This window comes from Ruditapes philippinarum, unplaced genomic scaffold (assembly GCF_026571515.1).
Source record: "Ruditapes philippinarum isolate M1 unplaced genomic scaffold, ASM2657151v2 ctg3842_1_1_1_1, whole genome shotgun sequence".
Classification (NCBI taxonomy): Eukaryota; Metazoa; Mollusca; class Bivalvia; order Venerida; family Veneridae; genus Ruditapes; species Ruditapes philippinarum.
Window position 1 is genome coordinate 57,225 of NW_026863679.1, and position 22,445 is coordinate 79,669.

The 22,445-nt window shown below is 32.9% G+C and overlaps 1 protein-coding gene across 9 annotated transcripts in view; it reads left to right on the forward strand.

The window, feature by feature from the left end:
• Positions 1–21,681, forward strand: part of LOC132722972 (septin-2B-like) — a 57,707-nt gene extending 36,026 nt beyond the window's left edge. For 6 of the 9 annotated variants that reach the window (XM_060707601.1, XM_060707597.1, XM_060707598.1 and 3 more), the window contains 11 exons: positions 972–1,058; positions 3,006–3,129; positions 4,193–4,327; positions 8,555–8,672; positions 9,137–9,238; positions 9,798–9,943; positions 11,207–11,311; positions 12,318–12,350; positions 16,563–16,632; positions 17,135–17,233; positions 17,952–21,681. In XM_060707601.1, the coding sequence (XP_060563584.1) occupies positions 972–1,058; positions 3,006–3,129; positions 4,193–4,327; positions 8,555–8,672; positions 9,137–9,238; positions 9,798–9,943; positions 11,207–11,311; positions 12,318–12,350; positions 16,563–16,632; positions 17,135–17,230 (1,016 nt within the window). In that variant the 3' untranslated portion in view covers positions 17,231–17,233; positions 17,952–21,681. The remainder of the gene's footprint in view (positions 1–971; positions 1,059–3,005; positions 3,130–4,192; positions 4,328–8,554; positions 8,673–9,136; positions 9,239–9,797; positions 9,944–11,206; positions 11,312–12,317; positions 12,351–16,562; positions 16,633–17,134; positions 17,234–17,951) is intronic. The other 3 variants (XM_060707594.1, XM_060707596.1, XM_060707595.1) reach the window with 3 other exon arrangements.
• The last annotated feature ends 764 nt before the right edge of the window (positions 21,682–22,445 follow it).

The window sequence follows — 22,445 nt, forward strand, 5'->3', positions numbered from 1 at the left end:
AACGTAATTCCCTGTCTGTTGCAGTCAAAAAATGCATCCATTAATTGATGGGAAAATCTTGATAAGACACTCAGTAGTGGAGGAGATGTGTATCAAGAACTGCTTGAATTCACGCAATAATTGAATGTAGATGCTCAAGTCAGATAACTTTTATCTGCATTGATTTATTGTGTATGATATCTAAGTAATATCTAAGTAATATCTAAGTAATATTTACATTATTTTGATAACCTAAATTTGATGTCTAAATTTGTTGTAGACAAATTACACAAATTACATTATTTTTCTTTACATATGTTTTTTACAATAATGAATGAGATTTAAGAAACTAATGAGATTTCAGAAGATCTGTTTTTGATTTGGTTGTTGGAGTACAATGTAAATATTGTTGTTCACTAATGATGATTTGAATGGAGTTTTGGCATCCTGTTGGTTTACTGAATGAAAATGTTTGTTTTTTAAAAAAACAAAACAAACAAAAACAAAACAACACAACCCCCCCATTCTGCCCATCACAGGTAGCTAATGGTGATTCAGCAGTGTTAATGCAGAGCAGTTTTCTTTTCAATGTTCATCTACTGTGCCAATAGTTAATGGACATATGCATATAAATTAGTAAATACACCTCACATAGATTTTTTAAACCAGACGTTTACCTCAATCGATTACAGTGCGAGACTTGTAATCTCGACATTGTGAGTTTGATTCCCGAGCTGCCTAACCAAAATTACTTATCAATCTTTCAGATGTGACTTTAAAATTGACCTATTGATTTTTAATTTAATTCTCCCAGAGTATATTTTGTTATTATCTAGACTATGCAGATATTTCCATTTTAAGTGGATCACTTGATATATGTAAAAAATTCAAATTTTATATTTTAAGACTTTTTGGCTTCAAGAGAGCTACTTTTAACATTTACTGGATATTATGAATGTTTATTTTAACAATGCATTAATATGTATTTTCAGGAGAGTCTGGGCTGGGTAAATCAACATTAGTTAACAGTTTGTTCCTGACAGATCTCTACCCAGAGAGACTGGTACCTACAGCTAGTGGTAGGTACATTTATATAAAGTTATTGAGCTGGGTACCAAGGCTTTGAATCTTTAAGTTTAGAAACCAGCCTGTGTGTGAGATATTATCCTAACCAAAAGTGATAAGCCTTTGCCACACCAGCTTAGAACCATGCCAGCTTGCTATTTTGTGCAGTCTGACCAGGCTGTGCTGTTGGCTGACCTACTTCGAATTTTCATCTTGATATCTCCAAAATATATAATGATCAGTTCTAAGAATGGAAACTGGACAGGTCTATTACATGAATTCAGAAGGTTAAGGGATTATCACCGGTTTAAAAGGAAAACATGTTTATTCTTTAATAGGAAAACATGTTTATTCTTGTGAGACAGCTATAAAAGAGCTTTTTGAAAGCCAGTGCTCCTATAAAAAGTAATTTCTTATCCACATAATTATAATGTACAGAGGATTTTTTCAGGTCAGCTTGCATCAATGAAGCTGGAAATTCATCATACACCCTTCATATTGTTGGTTTAATTGCAGTTTAGTGAAATGCATAGATGTTTTAATCGTTACAAATGTCAAACCTAATGTCAAATAATTGTGACAATTTTGAATTGCCAGTCTCATCAAAATGCATGTATAGTCACAACTACAGCTATTCTGAACATAATTGCAACTTTTAGATTAGCTTATACGAATTTATTTTAGTATGAACACTCTCGTATCAGTTCCTGGAACCAATTAGTACTAAGGAATTGAGTGTGAAGTTTCCTGCTCACAGAAGCAACGGTGGTTGGGCCCTGAAGGAGTTTGAACCCACGTAAATCCTTAGATTACTAGTCAGATGCATTAACCATTCAGCCATGTCGCCATTCAACTTGTGCGTTTGGTTATTGACTTAATTCCTTCAAACTTATATTGGATACTTTAAACAAGCCGCTGATTTCCATAATTTGGCAATGTAAATGGTTATAAATATCAGGAAGAACAAGTAAATAGTTCTGTTGCCGGTCTGGTCTGGTCTGGGCGGAGAGAAAAAAAAAAAAGTTGTTTATTTTTTTAAAATATATTATCAACAGCTTTATCACATGAGTGAGGAGTTAAAATGTTTCATTATTGTGACACTTTGCTACCTATACCCCCATCAAGATACTTGCTATTATCTTCTGTTTTGAACTATGACTCATATTTCCTTACAGTGACACTGTTTTACAACCTGAGTGTGATTTGATGTGTATAAAATGTTGTTCAGTTTTACTTGATGTATTTCTCGAGTGGTTGCCAAGGTTTATGCATACAGATTTATCTATATCAAGATTGTTAGTGAAAACAGGAACAAGATTTATATACTGTCATATTTGATTAAGGAAATATAGTGAAGAATATTGTGTAAGGTTAGCTACAGATATGGTTGAGTGTGTTAAAAATACCATAAATCAGTGAAAATACAGATTTATATTTCACCCATAGCTGTGATATGCTTGAGTTCTATGAAATATGTATAAGCGTGACTATTTAGGTGCCAAAATGAAACTGTCACAGAGACCAAGCAATGAAAGGCCCGCCACTGATTCATTAAATATGACATCTGGGAATGTTAGGGAAATAAATAGTGACAGTTTGCAAGAAATTGCCTTTTTTTTCAAGGTCGGCAAAATCAATTGTCTGTATTGCCCAGGTATTGCCCACAGCCTGTAGAGTCAAATGGAAATTTAATTTTAAAGTATTAAATATATATAAATATCATACAGGCTATTTAAGAAATGCTTCAGATAAAAAAGTTAAGTCAAAAATAAATTTTGCTGACACTTCAAAGTTTATCCTGGAGGGTGAGGTTGGGGCCAGGACCACAAATTACAGGTGCAATATCAGTATCATTATGGTACACCAATATTTATCTGATGTAGATGACCTTAGAATATATATCTCAATTTTGTCAGCATATTTTGTGACATAAAATAAGTTTAAATTTTTCTATATTTCAGAGAAGATTCAACAAACTGTAAAAATAGATGCCTCAACTGTTGAAATAGAAGAACGAGGGGTCAAGTTACGATTGACTGTTGTGGACACACCTGGATTCGGCGACTCATTAAATTCTGTAGACTGGTAAGAGTAAAATTTCAAATTTACTAGACTGGACCAGAAATTTTTGTATGAAATGTGATAAAAGAACAAAATTTGGTCACAGTCTGGTGATTTCAGTTATGCTAAAAATAAATAGTTAAAAAGCATGTCTATGATACTGCAGTAAATTGTCCATATTTAGCAATTATACATAATAATTGTTATGCAAAATGTAATTCTTTTTGATATTTATGAATATTATCATGAATATTATGTTGAGAAATTATTATTTAGAAACATTTTTTGAATAAGACTGAAGCCTCCCAAGTTCTCCTGTACATGTGAAGTTCTTTATTTGTATATCTTAAAGATCATCTGCCATGTACTGTTTCAAATACATAGAAAGTTTATTTACTTATGAGTAGATTATTGTATATACTGAACCTGTCACCTAGTACAAATGTATCTGTAATGACCAGTAGCTTATTTGGACCATTTTCTATAATAAGGGTCCAAGGTTATTAAGAAATTAACTAATAGGTATTTGATTGAGTGTACCCTGACCAATGAAAAACCTGAGGTTGTAGACAGAAACTGGACAGAACTCTGAAAAAAAGTTTTATAACCTTGACACCTCTTCTTGTGTCAAATGCGGCAGACTATTGTTGGGCTCAAACCAATGATCCCTGGTTTAAGTGGCATGCAGACTCCTTAACCACTAGGCCACCAATCCCTTCATCCTTTTATGTCTTACCACTTAAGAAAAACTGTTCATTAAACGCTGTAGTTTATTAGCTTGATTGTGTAAGGCCTATGGGCCTCCATGGCCGAGTGGTTAAGGTCTTTGACTTCAAACCACTTGCCTCACACTGCTGTAGGTCGAGCCATGCTAGCGTCTTCGGATTCTTCATGTGAGAAAGCTTTCTAGCTAGCTTACAGAACATTGGTGGTTCTACTCAGGTGCCTGAAATAATGTACAGAGGAGCACCTGAGGTCTTTCTTCACCAGTAAGACTAGAAAGTTGCCATATGATCTACACTGTGTTGATGATGTTAAACCCAAACCAAAGTGTAACACTTGTGTATATTTTTGTTTTCAATTTCAGTTTTAAACCAATTATACAGTATGTAGATGATCAGTTTGAACGTTACCTTAACGACGAGAGTGGTCTAAATAGACGACATATTATAGACAATCGTGTTCACTGTTGCTTCTATTTCATAAATCCATCAGGGCATGGGTAAGTATCTCTCATTTCTAATTTTTAGCTCGACTATTCGATAAGAATAAGTAGAGCTATTGTAGTCACCCGAGCGTCGGCGTCGGCGTAACCACTTATGTTAAAGTTTTTGTAATAGTTCAAATATTTTCAAAGTCCATTGACATATGGCTTTGAAACTTTGCACACTTGTTCACCATCATGACTCCAACCTGTAGACAGGAGGAGGTAACTCTAACAAGCATTTTGACAGAATTATGCCCCTTTTTAGCTCACCTGTCACAAAGTGACAGGGTGAGCTTTTGTGATCGCTTTTCGTCCGGCGTCCGTCCGTCCATCCGTAAACTTTTACTATAAATGACATCTCCTCATAAACCACTAAGCCAATTTCATCCAAACTTCACAGGAATGTTCCTTTGGTGGTCACCTTTAAAAATTGTTCAAAGAATTTAATTCCATGCAGAACTCTGGTTGCCATGGCAACCGAAAGAAAAAACTTTAAATATCTTCTTTTAAAAAACCATAAGAGCTAGAGCTTAAATATTTGGCATGAAACATCTTCTAGTGAGTGTCAACCAAGTTTGTTCACATAAAAGCCCTGGGGTCAAAATTGGCCCCGCCCCGGGGGGGTCATTGATTTTCCCTATATACATATAGTAAAAACTTAAAAAATCTTCTTTTAAAGAACCAAAAGAGCTACAGCTAAGATATTTAGCATGAAACATGTTCTAATGGGTGTCTACCAAGTTTGTTCAAATAAAAGCCCTGGGGTCAAAATTGGCCCCGCCCCGGGGGGTCATTGATTTTCCCTATATGCATATAGTAAAAACTTAAAAAAATCTTCTTTTAAAGAACTCAAAGAGCTATGGCTAAGATATTGAGCATCAAACATGTTCTAATAGGTGTCTACCAAGTTTGTTCAAATAAAAGCCCTGGGGTCAAAATTGGCCCCGCCCCAGGGGGGTCATTGATTTTCCCTATATGCATATAGTAAAAACTTAAAAAATCTTCTTTTAAAGAACAAAAAGAGTTAAAGGTAAGATATTTATCATGAAACATGTTCTAATAAGTGTTTACCAAGTTTGTTCAAATAAAAGTCCTGGGGTCAAAATTGGCCCCGCCCAGGGGGGGGGGGGGGGTCATTGTTTTCCCTATATGCATATAGTAAAAACTTAAAAAATCTTCTTTTAAAGAACCAAAAGAGCTAGAGCTAAGATTTTCAGCATGAAACATGTTCTAATAGGTGTCTACCAAGTTTGTTCAAATAAAAGCCCTGGGGTCAAAATTGGCCCCGCCCCGGTGGGTCATTGATTTTCCCTATATGCATATAGTTAAAACTTAAGAAATCTTCTTTTAAAGAACCAAAAGAGCTAGAGCTAAGATATTTAGCATGAAACATGTTCTAATGGGTGTCTACCAAGTTTGTTCAAATAAAAGCCCTGGGGTCAAAATTGGCCCCGCCCCGGGGGGTCATTGATTTTCCCTATATGCATATAGTAAAAACTTAAAAATCTTCTTTTAAAGAACCAAAAGAGTTAAAGCTAAGATATTTAGCATGAAACATGTTCTAATAAGTGTCTACCAAGTTTGTTCAAATAAAAGCCCTGGGGTCAAAATTGGCCCCGCCCCGGGGGATCATTGATTTTCCCTATATGCATATAGTAAAAACTTAAAAAATCTTCTTTTAAAGAACTCAAAGAGCTATGGCTAAGATATTTAGCATCAAACATGTTCTAATAGGTGTCTACCAAGTTTGTTCAAATAAAAGCCCTGGGGTCAAAATTGGCACCGCCCCGGGGGTCATTGATTTTCCTTATATGTGTATAGCAAAAACTTAAAAAATCTTCTTTGAAAAAACCCAAATAGCTAGAGTTAAGATATTAAGCATGAAACATCTTTTAGTGAGTGTCTACAAAGTTTGTTCAAATAAAAGACCTGGGGTCAAAATTGGCCCCGCCCTGGGGGTCATTGATTTTCTTTATATGTGTATAGCAAAAACTTAAAAATCTTCTTTGAAAAAACCCAAATAGCTAGAGTTTAGATATTAAGCATGAAACATCTTCTAGTAAGTGTCTACAAAGTTTGTTCAAATAAAAGCCCTGGGGTCAAAACTGGCCGGGCCCCAGGGGTGTCATTGTTTTTAACTATATGTGTATAGTAAACTTTAGAAAAATCTTCTTTCAATAAAGCCCAATGAGCTAGAGCTTAGATGTTTAGCGTGAAACATCTTATGGATGTCTACCAAGTTTGTGCAAATAAAAGCCCTTGGGTTAAATTGGCCCTGCAACGTTGGGGGGGGGTGGGGGTTGGGGGCCTATATACAGGTGAGCGACCTCAGGGCCATCATGGCCCTCTTGTTCAACTTAGAATTTATGTTAAAGTTTTTGTAATACCTCAAATATTTTCAAAGTCCATTGACATATGGCTTTGAAACTTTGCACACTTGTTCACCATCATGACCCCAACCTGTAAACAGGAGGAGGTAACTGTATCAAGCATTTTGACAGAATTATGCCCCTTTTTAGCTCGACTATTCGATAAGAATAAGTAGAGCTATTGCAGTCACCCGAGCGTCGGCGTCGGCGTCGGCGTAACCACTTATGTTAAAGTTTTTGTAATAGTTCAAATATTTTCAAAGTCCATTGACATATGGCTTTGAAACTTTGCACACTTGTTCACCATCATGACCCCAACCTGTAGACAGGAGGAGGTAACTCTATCAAGCATTTTGACAGAATTATGCCCCTTTTTCTACTCAGAATTTACGTTAAAGTTTTTGTAATAGTTCAAATATTTTCAAAGTCCATTGACATATGGCTTTGAAACTTTGCACATTTGTTCACCATCATGACCCCAATCTGTAAACAGTAGGAGGTAACTCTATCAAGCATTTTGACATAATTATGCCCCTTTTTTGACTTAGAATTTACGTTAAAGTTTTTGTAATAGTTCAAATATTTTCAAAGTCCATTGACATATGGCTTTGAAACTTTGCACACTTGTTCACCATCATGACCCAACCTGTAAACAGGAGGAGGTAACTGTATCAAGCATTTTTTTTACTATCAAGCACTAGAATAGTTGAGCGTTGCTGTCCTACCAGCAGCTCTTGTTCAACTTAGAATTTATGTTAAAGTTTTTGTAATACCTCAAATATTTTCAAAGTCCATTATGGCTTTGAAACTTTGCACACTTGTTTACCATCATGACCCCAACCTATAGACAGGAGGAGGTAACTGTATCAAGCATTTTGACAGAATAATGCCCCTTTTTCGACTTAGAATTTACGTTAAAGTTTTTGTAATAGTTCAAATATTTTCAAAGTCCATTGACATATGGCTTTGAAACTTTGCACACTTGTTCACCATCATGACACCAACCTGTAGACAGGAGGAGGTAACTCTATCAAGCATTTTGACAGAATTATGCCCCTTTTTCGACTTAGAATTTACGTTAAAGTTTTTGTAATAGTTCAAATATTTTCAAAGTCCATTGACATATGGCTTTGAAACTTTGCACACTTGTTCACCATCATGACCCCAACCTGTAAACAGGAGTAGGTAAATGTATCAAGCATTATTTTTTACTATCAAGCACTAGAATAGTCAAGCGTTGCTGTCCTACCGACAGCTCTTGTTGTGTATAAGGTTTCCAATTCTTTTCAATATTTACTTCCCTTGCCAAAAGTGGTAGCCTGTTTGGAGACCAATAAAATGAATATTCTATATGATATCATATGATTGACAAAGTATGAAAAAAATCCATATTATCAGCCAATTTACGTGAATTATTGAATTCTTTAATACACATGCAGCAAGGTATCTTTATAGCACCAATATGTAAAAGATTTTTATCAGTTTTTATGGAGATCAAAGAATTATGAGAGATTTTTATCTTATCTATTTAACGCATATGATATATTGGGAATGACTCCAAAAAATGGCAGCCAGAGGTGGTAAAAATTGCTATTTGAAAAACATCTCTTGTATAGATATTTTTTGGTTGTAAAGGAAAACAAAGTTAATATACAGTAGATACAATACAATACAAGAAATCAATATATCTATACCAATGGCTTCATATATATTTTTAGCAAGTTTCTTGTATCTTTAATCAACTTTTAAAATAGATTTAAAAAAAGAAGAAGCTTTCTTGTGTCTATTGTTAAAATTTTGTATATACATAATGCATTAAAACATGTTGACTGTAGGAAAATTTCAACACATGCAATTGTTACTTTCATTTCAGTTTACGTCCATTAGATATAGCATTTATGAAAGCAGTTCACCATAAAGTCAATATAGTTCCAGTTCTTGCCAAAGCAGACCTGTTAACTAAAAAAGAAGTGCTAAATCTCAAGAAAAAGGTACAAAATACTTATTAATAGCATTCATGATGGAAAATATTTATTGAATTCCAAAATGCACACCATGAGCAGTGTTTTACTACTTTTAAAGAATTTTTATTAATGGGATCTCAAGACTACAAGGTTGAAAACAAGATCTGGAGGCATCCCTGTAATTCCTGACTGGGAAATCTGTAAGGGTCCTTTCGAATGCTTAGAAATTTTTTAATTAATTGCCTGAGATTAAAATTTATCAGGTAGATCCATGAAACTAGTACTTACTTATTGTCTTGGTTTTTCTGAATTTTGATGGCTAACTTAGGTCAATCAAGTTGAATAAAGGACATCACTTCAGTCTACTATGCTATACCTTCTCTCAGACTGTGTACAATATTTTCTTTATTACAGGTTATGGAACAAATAGAAAATATAGATATCAGTCTATATCCACTTCTAGACTGTGACCATTATTTTCTACATTTCAGGTTATGCAACAAATAGAACAACAAGGTATCAGTCTATACCCACTCCCAGACTGTGATGATGATGAAGATGAGGATTATAAAGAACAGTGCCGACAACTCAAGGTAAATATAGTACTTTTTTACACTTATATAGAGGATATAGAGAGATTTAATATTAAATTTATTGAACAAGTTGAATGAAATCATATTGTGTGTGAATTGGAGCATAATATTGTTTAATTCACTGAGTTTTATAAATTTAGTATTGAATATACATAAAAATACAAAGTTCTATTTATAGCATATCTAAAATAATAATGGTTTACAGTTAAATGAGTCATTTTTCGATGACACACCTATAGTGTAATGCCAACATGTGTGCTTAAATGCTACATTTGTATACATTTATAACAAAAATGTTGTCAAGTCAAAATGTAATACCGCATTTATTATGCTCCTCAAAAAAGGGAGAGCATATAGTTGCTGCCTTGTCCATCTGTTTGTAAGTTGTTTGTCCGAAGCATAACTTGAAAACCCTTGGACATAATTATTTTGCTCTGTTTATGAATCATCTCCTCTTTTAAAACAATCTTGTCCTGAGCATAACCTGAAAGCCTTTGGAGATAATTTGTTTAAACTGCACACAGTGGTAGAGGATATAAAAGTTCCATTCTTTTTACAGGCGGCAGTTCCGTTCGCTGTTGTAGGTTCAAACACTATCATAGAGGTGAAGGGTAAGAAGGTCAGAGGTCGAATGTACCCATGGGGCGTTGTTGAAGTGGAGAACCCAGATCACTGTGATTTCATCAAACTTAGAACTATGCTCATGTAGGTTTTTATTTCAAAACAAACAAATAACAAAATAAAGATAAAGAATGTAACAATCCAAGATGTACAAATATTTTTTACTTTAACTGCTATTTAATATGTAAAAAGGTCAGATTTTCAGTTTAGGACTTGAAGAATGCTTGACACGTAACCTGCTGAATTTGTGTACTAGACTTGCCCAGTTTTGAATCTGGAACAGTCAGTTCACAGTTTTAGGGATTTCAGCATCAAAATATTGGCCTACATGTACCAGCAGTTTAGAGCCTGGCACTGTTCTAGTGTCAAAGGCTAATTACTGTCTGTTCCAACAAGTTACAGGGTCAAAATAATGCTTATGTCATTTTCATAATATTCAGCATTAGATTACATTACAGAAAATCATTCATTAGAGAGGCAAGCAGTGTATTTCTTAATAAAGGGGAACAACTCCAAAATGTTTTGATATATTAGATTGTGAAAAATGGAAGTTCAGTAGATTTAATTTATTACATCTTATTTAATAAGTACTGAGCTATCCAACTCATACTCAACCCATGTGCCTGCCCTTATCTCAGACTATACATTTAGTTAGTTTATACAAATTTATTTTAGTTTTGATTGTGTTGGAAGCTAATAGCTTATTGAAATACTCTCGAATCCGTTCATGGAACCAGCCAGTACTAAGCAATGAATGTAAAGTTTCTTGCTCAAGGAAACAACGACTTGCCCCTGACAGCGTTTGAACCCACGCGGTTAGCAATCCTGAAGTGTTAACCCCTAAGCCATGCTGCCACTTGTTTGTCAATGTGGTCTTTCCTTTAAAAAAATTGAAAAGTTGTCATGGTTTTAAAAAGTCTACACTGAGGTTTGTTTTCACATGATGAGACTGGTAATATTTGTTTAAGATTACTTGTGTGCAAAACTACAGATCATTTGCTCAGTCCAGTTTTCTAGAATTATGAAGAATTATTTAAATGGTGAAAAATGGCCTTAAAATGAAAAGCATTTTAATATTTTTTAGCTCAACTAGGGCTAGTAATCCGGCTAATCCCACACAAATATGGTGTACACAATATAATTCAGAATAATTTATTTCTTCAGTATCTTCTGTAATTTTTTCTCATTTCAAATTTTATATTTTTGATGTTTTTGGACCTCAATGGAGTTTCTATAATATTTTCAACAATACTTAAAGCTCAACTAAAAGTGCATGATGACCTAAGAAAAATACAATGATCTGTTGGATGATAGAAGAATTAACTTTATTTGTCGTTTTATTTTCAGAACGCATATGCAAGATTTACAAGAAGTAACGCAGGAAGTACATTATGAGAACTTCCGTGCAGAAAGACTTGCCTCCGGTGCCCCTATGCCAGCTAAAAAACCTAGGTTAGTATGGTACCGAATTTTGTCAGTGTGCCAGCTTTTTTTCTATCCTGAACCTAGAGTTTGACCAATTCAATTGATTTCATTTAACTTTTTTTGTTCTTATTTGGTCTAAGGAATGTCTGCAGGAAATTTTGTTATATCTTTATAAAATTTCATTTCTTTTGATTTTGGGATGGGGAAATTGTTATACTTTTATGATTGCTTTCCTATTAATATGCGATCAGAGCATATTTATGTCAAGTCAACAGAGTTACTTTTCTGTGCAAGCATAAATTTTTGTTTATATTTCTTTTCAACAGTTGCAAGGTTGTTGTTGTTTGTACATTTTCTTTCCATCTTGATATTTAACTTTTTATGCTTGAATTTGTTTATATCTAACTATTTCTTGCTTTGAAATTGTGTTACAGAATTTGAAATGATAATTCATGGCAGATTTAAGAGAAGGCTACGTTTGATGTTTAATGCTTTTGGCTTTCAGTCAAATAAAGCATGGATGCTTAAATTACATTAATAATATTGTTTTTGATAGCTGTTAATAAAATTTTTTTTGGACAAAATTATCAATGCAGCTTCTTTTGCATTACTTTAGCTTTTAAAAATTTGTATATGCATTATTAAAGGGTAGGAATTTTTATAAAAAATCAAAATGAAGAAAATGTTTTTCTCCTACTTTTTGGGGTCATGGAGGACGTCACTAAACTTGGAAATTTTTTAAATGAAAAAAATGTAATGGTGCAAGTGTGGATAAGCTGGAAGAACTTAATTCTGACTTTTGACACAGTTGTAAAAAAGGGGGCATTTGCTACAGACAGTCTTTTATTGTTAAGTTAAAAAAAAAGTTCTCTTTAAAACTTTTTAATGAATTTAAAAAAAATTATAAGAATACTAAAAATTATTAGGTTTTTTTTCCCTTTTAAATGAAGTTTTTTTTTTCTACAAGTTTTTATAATTTTTGATCTTTTAAAAAATTTTGGGGGTTTTACCGGGGTAGTAAACTTTTTTTGCATTCCCGTCGTCGCATTGTTGAGGAACCAGTCGAGTATGTCTATAAATAGATTTAATTTTATGCATTTTGATTGGTTAATGAAGATAATTTATGCATATAGTTAGGTTAGAAGCAAGGTTGAAGATAGGCAGCACACTGCTGGCATGTGTCATGTGTGGGACGAATTTTCAGAGGGAGGGAGGGGTGTAGGGGGAGATTTATGTAGAATCGGAGGGAGGGGTGTAGGGGGAGATTTATGTAGAATGGTTTTGTTTCATTTATGTGTATGGAACATACTGGCATGTGTTATTGGTAATAAAGAATGAGATACTTGAATTAGAATTATTTCAAAATGGATTGAATGTGTATTACTCCTGTAATAAATTTGATTTGTAGTATTGGCATGCATAACATGGGTAACATACAGAATGTAGACTTTGCAATGCAAATATACATAGTAGAATGTTTGAAAAAAGAAGCAAATTTTTCAAAATTGATTGTCATGACTCGTATAGAAGTGTTAACATTTTAGTATTAGGTATAAATTTAAACTTTATGAGGTTTGTTTCATAATATATGGTTGCTCCCTCTTAAAATATAGTATGGTAGTTCATGTTATTGTCAAATTTTGCAAAGAAAACGTCACTTCGTTATTATAAGTGACAATTCAAGACCTATACTAAGATTTATGGCATGAGCATTGCATGTTATGTGAAATATATGTTTGATATTATTTTAATGCAACAATATGTGGATTGTCCCGTTAACATGGATTGTCCCATAAACATGGAATGTCCCATAAACATGGAATGTTGCTATTGTTGAGTGTAGATTTTGGAACCATTTTCAGCTGATGCCATTTTGAATAAAATAAACTAACATATAAAACCTCTTGAATGTTACATATGGGAGATGTTGCAGTGTTTGAATTTTTTTTAGAGCTATGTTTAGTAATTTGAACATAAGGGAAATATTTAACTATTTTTAAGGCCGTATTCAATTTTTTTAGGGCCATATTAATTTTTTTTATGGCTGTTTTAAATTCTTTTGAAGGCAATATTTCTTTTTTTAGTGCAATATTGAATTTTTAAGGTCAATATTTTCTTTCATTTAGGGCAATATTTATTTTTCTTTAGGACAATTTGATTGGGTAATATCTAATTATATACAAGGCAATATGCAATTCTACATCATATAAACAGCAATGTTTGATTATTCTGAAAGCAATGTCTAATTATTATTTACATGTATATATTACACTAATATTGAATTCTTTAATGGCAATATATGGCCACCTTAGTGCTGTAGATAGTAAACTCCTTTTAAATTTGATAGAAGTTAACCCATAACTGCACTGAGATGATGATGTGGTCGTCAAGCATTATGTAAATTATATAGTACTTTTTCATGATAAGGTGTATATATGAGCCGCGTCATGACAAAACCAACATAATGGGTTTGCGACCAGCATGGATCCAGACCAGCCTGCGCATCCGCGCAGTCTGATCAGGATCCATGCTGTTCGCTTACCAACTCTATTACAAGTAGAGAAACTGATAGCGAACAGTATAGATCCTAATCAGACTGCGCAGATGCGCAGGCTGGTCTGGATCCATGCTGGTCGCAAACGCACTATGTTGGTTTTGTCGTGACGCGGCTCATATATATATTATTTTATTTTTATGTAATATAAGAGTATAATTAGCTTTGAAAATTGATACTGACTAAAACTTCTGTGCATAATTTGTAGAAACAAAGGTCTTTGCTAACATATTTGTATTTTTTGCATTTTTTCCATATGCCAACTTGTGTTTACACAAATTGTGTTGTGGACATATTTGAATGGTAAGGCACTAATTGTGTGGAGCATTGTATTGTATATGCATGAGTTTTGTAGTGAAATCATATTTTCTCATCCATATGTCTAAGTGATGTAAGGTCAACCCTTTCCACTGTAAATATTTTAAGTGGACATGTCCCTCTTTCAATCTGGACAAAAACCATTCATCTTTTTTGGGGAAAATTTTAAAATATGTATTGACTGAACAGTGCAGACTATGAAAAGACTGCAAAAATGTGCTTGCAGATCTTGGTCTGCACTGGTTGCATGGGGGGAATAATTAGCTGCAGCCAGCTGGAAAATGGAAAAAAAGTAAAATATAGAAATTGAATACACCAGTACTTGCTACCGTTTACCACTGTAGTTGACCCATATCTTGCTAAATACCTTAAAATGGACTTGTCCATCTTTTAACCTGGACAACAGTGCAGACCATGGTCAGACTGCATACACCTGCAGATTGATTTTTCTCTGCACTGTTTTCATGGGGAAGAATTAGAGGTCGTCTGCAGCAAAGGGTTAATACATTGGGTAAAAAAATGCAGAAATTGAATACACCAGAACTTTTAATCTGGACAAAACCATTGATCATTTTTACAAAATATAACAAATGACTGACTAGCCAATAGTGCAGACCATGATCAGATGGCAAAGACCTGCAGATTGATCTTCGTCTGCACTTGACTCATGGATAGATTCAGTTACCCGTACCAATAGCAGGGTTAAAGTTAGACATGAATCTGATGACATATGGATGAGAAACTATGTTGTTTTGAAAGATACTTAGATGGATATTTTATGAATGTATTCTTCTATGAAATAACTCCTTTAATTTGTGCACATACATAGTTACACCCAGATCTTAACTGAAATATTGTAAACCCAGAATACAAGTTAAGCACTTCATAGAGCTTATTTTAATGGACACACCCATGATGTATCTTTATTGTTACATTCTGTTCTGGTACATTGATATATATGATATCACTGTACAGCTTTATAATCCAGTTATAACAGTACTTAGTAATTTTCTCAAATAGAACATTTTCTGCACTTCATATTTCTTTCTGAGTAACAGCATTTTTTAGACAAATCAGTATTGTACAGATAGTTCCAGAGTTTTACAATATTTACCTCCCTTTCAAAAAGTTGGACACCATTTTGGGGGTCAATATTCTTTATCATAAATATTGCATGCTTGTAAGGTCATTTTACATGGATGCAGTCGATTTATGAATTATTTTCATTTTTTTTCCCTTATAAAGAAAGTTTGCAATATATATGAATTTGTTATAAAGATTCTAAACAGGTTAAATGGCCATATCTGAAAAGTTAATTCCAATAAAACCCAAGTCGTTATATACAAACAGCCGTTATTATAACCAGACAACAATTTTCATAACATATAGAATTAATAATATAATAAAATTGACCAAATATGAAAAAATCAACAATATAAACAGCTTATTTAAATGAATTATCAAATTGTTTTATACATATGAAAGAAAATATTATTATAGCACAAATATGTAACAGATTTTTATCAGCTTTCATGAAGAAGATATAGATAAAATTATGAGAGATTTTTATTTTATCTTATGCATATAATATATTGGAATGACCCTCAAAATGGTGACTCCAAGCACTTTTACTATATAATTATACTGACCTTCCATATTGAAATTCTGTAATTCTTTCATACATTCAATCCAATTGCATTATATATAAATATGCAAAATTGTTGATGCATATGTGTGTGCATATTGCTTTTCCATTGGATAAATGCATATAAAAAACATAAAAGTTAGTGTGAAAGTATAAAGGTGTTTGAATGTGTTGAATTTGCTGTGTTGACAGGTTATACTTCTTGGACTTTTATACTAGTAAATTCTTTTAATCTATTTTATGTAAACTAACTTGTGTAATGGCGTAAACACAGATGTTTCCATGCTCAGAATTACCAAGAAGTTGTGAAAGACATTATTTTGGTTGCTTTGCAGTGGGAGTTGTAAAACAAATTTTTTACATTTCAGAATTTTCTTTTCAAAGAAACCAGTCAGTGCAAAAGACCTCTGAAAAAGAATCTTCAGTACATAAAATATCAATATATGCATTATTGCTTTAGTTATTTAACATGTTTTCTGATTGTAATTTAGACATTTAAACATGCACCAACTTTACTTTATGTATAAATATGTCGGTAGTTAAGTATAAATACATTCATAACAGTTTTGCCGCTTACATCAAAGAAAATTTGTAAATAAGACATTGATACATGCACTACCTATAGTTTTGACATTGTATAACATATTTGGTAAAGAAGGCATAAGTACATGCATCAACTTTACGTTTGTATGTTGTATACAGATTAAACCATTGTAATTGCAGACATTTTAATTTATTTGAATTTTGTTTTAATATTACAGTCGCACTCAAAATAGAAATGACAATCAAGTTGACCAGAGGGAACAAGCTCTTCAGGAAAAGGAAAAGGAGGTAAGAATATTATTGAATTCCAAAAGTATCAGATATTCTATTTATAGAATCTCCACCATTACATAATAGGATGGCTTGTTGTTGTCTCTGTCAAAAAGAGAGGGGGAGGGGGGTCAGTGACCGATTGGTTTAGATTGTTGACTTCCAACCACTTCCCCTCACTGCTTTGGGTTTGAATCCCTTCTCGTGCCTAATATAATGCAGAAAGGGGAACCAGAAGTCTTCATCCACCAGTAAAGCTGGAAAGTTTACAATTGACTTCTATTGTGTTGATGCGATGTAAAAACTTACAAAACAAAAAAAGACTGAATGATGTATTCTGTAAGGAAAAAAATATCAAATTAATATTTGAATATTAAAGTAAAATTAATATATTCAAATCCAGCCTACTGTGAATTATTATTATCATACAAGGAAGAGATAAAAATAATTTCAAAAAGGACCTACTTTATCAGAGATGCATTGTTTTCGTGTCGTATACTGTATGCTATTCTTTTTTCAGTTGAGAAAAATGCAGGAAATGCTGGCCAAAATGCAAGCAGAGATGGATGCTCAGAAAGGGGGCACACAAAATGGTGTCAGGTCTCACAATGTATAGAAGGTACGCTCAGTTTTGTTCAACCTCTACATAGCAACACATTTGGGAGACAAAGACTTTGGTTGTTACTGACGAGATGTTGCTCTACAGAAGTTTAATTTATCCCTAAAGTATCATTTTGAGAAGAATCGAAAGTTCTTTTGTACTAAAGTTATTACTCTATGGAGGGTCTCTCTTGAAGAGGTTGCACTGTATGTAATGAAAGATGAAAACTGTTGCCTATTTTCTATAACAAAACTAAAACATTGATTAAAGGATGTTTACATTTTGTCTCAAACAAAGAACATTATGTGTGACAATGCTGGGTGTCAAACAAATTTATGGTACAACATCGCTTTATACAATCACACAATTGTACAAATCACAACATTTCACAAGTATATTGGTAAATGAACAAATATACAGTAAACCCAGCTTACAATGATATTCAGGGGACCGGCGAATTTATATCATTAAATATCCTAGAGGCAGCCAATATGAAAACAAGAGTTGGGACCGCGACAACTGCATCTTTAAAAGTGGTATATCGTTGAAAGCTATATCTTTATAAGTGGCTTTTACTGTAATTTTACAAATTTTCAAAATTTTATTAGCATTCTTCTCTGTTTAACCACGCTGTTTGATAACGCTAACCTCATTGTATCGCTAACGAGTCTTGACCTTGACATTGTTAATGTGAATAAAAATCAAAACGTGCAAATCTGTTTGTTGTATATTTCAGATTGTCGATGTTTTTCAACTACCGCATAATGAACAAATGGACTGCTGATAGATTAAAACAAATATGCCATTTGCTTTCTAGTTTACATGTACATGTATATGACATTCGTAAATGATAGTGCTACCATAGTTGTTCAGCCATTTTACTGGTCAAAAAAAAAGGGAAAACAAGAAGAAAATATTCGGCTATTCACAGATGTTTGGAAAAGATGTTTTGAATTAATAGATTGTAAAGTTTGCAGAATTTTTTTTTTCATTTAAATGAATTTTTCAATTATTGTGTTTAATTTTTGACGGATTTTCTTATTTTGCAAGATTTTCAAAGTTTAACTCGTACACCTGTTACTACATAATGTAATGGACTTGGTCCAGCTTTTAATTCAGAATAGTTCATTATTAAGTTTTAGGGGTGTCAGGCGAAAAATAATAAATTTTAGTGAATGATTTTATAATTTTTTCTTTTTTGAAGGACATTGGTAAAAGTTTGGAAGGTGTTGGCCTGAAGTTTTTGATGCGTTAATTTGGAATAATAATATTATACTGTATTTTATATGTTGATGTGACATGCCATTTTTTTAGAATTTTTTTTTTATTCATCATACTTTATGTTAAAGACAATGTCATAGAGATAAGTGGTCCAAACATCAGGTTCTTTAACATTTTTACAAGGTATTACATGTCCGTTGCCTTTACAGGGTCCACTGTTTATGTTTTTCATGTATATTATAATTCAACAGTGTTGCTTTGGAAATGTGTTTGAACATATAGATTTTTGTTTCTTGCCATGTTCTGGTTATTATTCCATCTCATTGCCAAATACTAGTATTTGGGCACCATTTTTATTTTGTTCTTGAATGACTTAGAGATGGATAGATTGTTCTTGTTTAGAAGATTATATTATATAGAGGATATTTGTTTAGGTCAGTGTAAGATCTGGATATATTTCACCGAATGAGCACCAAAAGGTATATTTCACGAGTGGCACAGCCACGAGTGAAATATTAACTTTTGGTGTTCACGAGGTGAAATATATCCAGATCTTACACTAAACAAATTTTCTTTTTATTATATGCAAAGAAATGTGTAAAAAAAACATTTAACCTAATACTAAATAAAAAGTGCGCCAAATAATAGTTATGTGATGTCATTTACTATGTCACATCATTAAGTTGTTTTCCAGTAATGTGCAGGCTGGTATTTCACTGAAATAACCTCAAAACAGTGAAAAATATCAAATTGATAATTTCACTGTTTCAAACAGTAAAATATTATGTATTTCACTGATATATTTCTATAAACCACCAAAAAGCATGTAATAAATTGTATACTAAGCCTTGGTCCGAGGTTATAAAGAATTTTTCTCAGCTCAGACTGGTAACTCGGATATTTGATTGGTCGAAAACTGCCACAGAACTTGCACTGACCAATGAAAATCCTAAGATCTGAGACAGAGCTCAGAAAAATGTTTTCATAATATCAAAGCCAGATCTCTGTAAAATAGATTGATGACAAGATATTTTGTCTTAGAAATAAGTTTGAATCTCTTACTATGTTTTCATTTATATTGTTTGTTTTCTACAACCATGTACATGTATGTTAGAGGCGTCCGTGGCCGAGTGGTTAAGGTCGTTGACTTCAAACCACTTGCCCCTCACCGCTGTGGGTTCGAATCCCGACAGGGACTTTGGATTCTTTCAAGTGAGGAAGCTATCTAGCTAGCTTACGGAACGTTGGTGGTCCTACTCAGGTGGCTGTTCGTGCTAGATTAATGCACAGAATGGCACCTGAGGTCTTCCTTCACCAGTAAAGCTGGAACGTCGCGATATGACCTATACTGTGTTGATGTGACGTAAAACCCAAAAACAAACATGTATGTTGCCTAGTAACTGTACATGTGCCATGTATTCATAATTGGTATTGGTCCCACCGTTTACATATATTAGTCATTGCTTTGAGGGCGTTATGTTTATGTTGTATAAAGGCCAACTTTGAAAAATTGTTGGTAAATTTTTATTAAAAAATCTGAAAATTCAAATAACTTTTCTCAAGTTTGAACGCAAAAATATTTTTTTGCGTTAAAAGAATAGTGCAAAATGTTAAAACCTTTGGTTGGTTACCCTGTATTATTTTAAAGCCAGAATTAAGCTCTCTTGTATTATTTACAAACATATCCAATCCTAAATCTGACTGTTCAAAAGTATTTTATTTACATTTTGCATTGTGTATCAGAAATTAGATTATATACATGTATAATTTTGTTACCTTTCCCTAGATTTTTGTATTTTTCTCAAAAAAAAAGCCAAAAAAGTTACATTATTTTAAGGTAGAAATTTGCTGATCTCCGTTTTTTCCATTATTTTATAAAAAAAAGATTGAAGTTTCTTGTTTGCTTCTTCCATTATGCTCAGAATAGGCTCAGTGAATGCTCATAAAATGGGACATGAGTTACCTCCCCTCATGGCCATAAAATGAAATTTTAGGACAATGATGGTGTATCGTGTTTGACTAGCTGTAGGCAGTTATTTTTAGAGCAATTCGACAAGTTTGTACTTAGCAAGTAATTGTAGATAGTTTTTCCAAGAAAAAAACCCAAAAATAGTAGAAAAACCTAAGCAATAAGGGCTGTTAAGTTGGAAAATTTGATACTATTTTTAGGTCATTATGTGTATATGTAGGATTTTTTTATAGTAAATGTAACTGATTCTCATATTTCATATGGTGTGATGTTTTTTTTATGTTTATATGTACAGTTTCTTAAGGATCAACTTGGTAAATGAGGCATATAAAGTTTGTGCAATATTATCTGTTATGAATTCTTTCAACTTCTAACTTTGTATGTTATAATTAATCAGTGTATAGTAATTATTTTCCTTGTCCCCTTCCTGAATTTTTAGAATGGACTTGCCCTTTGGAATTGGAATAACCCATTGTCAATACAAGGGGCATAACTGATGAAATGTTGTTAAACTTTGAGCAACGGACTGTATATTAAACTAATAGATAAAAAAATGCGTTAAATAAATTTATATAATTATCAGTTGTATAATTATCAATTTGCGAGTGATATTGCTATAAATTGTATCCAATCTTTTAAAACCTCTCGATGAAGGTTTACTATCATTGGTCAGTATTGAATATTAATAAACCAATGAAATGCTAGCTTTTAGACCGGTTTCCAAAACCTGAAATAGAAACATTAGATATCAGTTTTCAAGTAGACTGCTTTTTATTTTTTTACATTTTCACAATGTTTGTCTTTTTTCACATAAATAATATTAATAATATTTATGAAAAGTTTTTTTTGAAACTTTCTTTTTTCTGGACTGTGCCATCTTGTTGTTGTCTTCCATTTCTCAAGATTTATTTTTAAGAAAAAATTATTCAGACATTCAAGAATTTAGAACTTCAATTTTACCCCAGCTGCTAATTTCCAGATGCCATTTATTTGTATATTTTACGTAAAATGTGATTTGAAATTAGCAGGCAAAAATCAGGTTCAAGTATATCATCAACTTTAGATATATAGTGCCTTCTTTGTAACAAATAATAACAAGTTTTATTTCATTTTTCACTGCTTATATTTTTTCTCTGTATTATTTTGTATCTACATGTATTTCATGTGTATTGTATGAGAAACCATGCATAAAATAAAAATCAAACATTTATCTGTAAATGATGTATAAATTACATTGTAGTCTCTTTTACTTCAAATATTAAAATGATAAGAAACAGTTTGTGTTATTGTTTTGTCTAAAGGTCAATTAACAAAATGGACATGTCTGTCTTCCCTGTTTTGGAACTGTTCGTTATCAACTTTAGGGATATCAAGTTGAAAATTTAAAGTTGGTCAGCCAGCATTATAGAGTCTGGTCTACATTGACGGGGTTCGAACCCACAGCAGTGAGGAGCAAGTTTACCTAGGTTAAAGGTTAAGGTCACACTGAGGTCATTGAAAAATGCTTGTTCGGAGCAAAACTTCGACATTCAGGGAATTTTAATGTAACTTGGCACAAATGTTCACCATTGTGAGGTTAAGTATTGCATGTATTATCAAGGTCACTGCTACCAAAGTCAAGGCCACATAGAGAGGTCAAAGTTAAGATAAAAACAGATGTGTACAGGGACCATTTAGTCATCATTTATTAATGGATTGTAACACAAATAATAACTATCATGACTAAAAGTGTGACACATGTAATTTTGATTAATATTTGCAAGGTCAAGGTTATAGATGATAAAATATCCAGATATTGCCAAGAACATTGAAGGATTCTGAAGGTAAACATTCTATCTTCACAAGCCATTAAAAAATGTCCGGTTTCTGTCATGCCAATGTATCAAGACAATGAACATTGAGGTTAATTTAATGGCCTTAAACAGGCCATAGCTCATGCTAGCCATATTGTAAAAAGAGAATCATGTTGTTGAGATAGTGAAAAGGGTATGACCATGAGACGGGTGGCATTATGTTGAAATATCCAGAACTGAGATACTG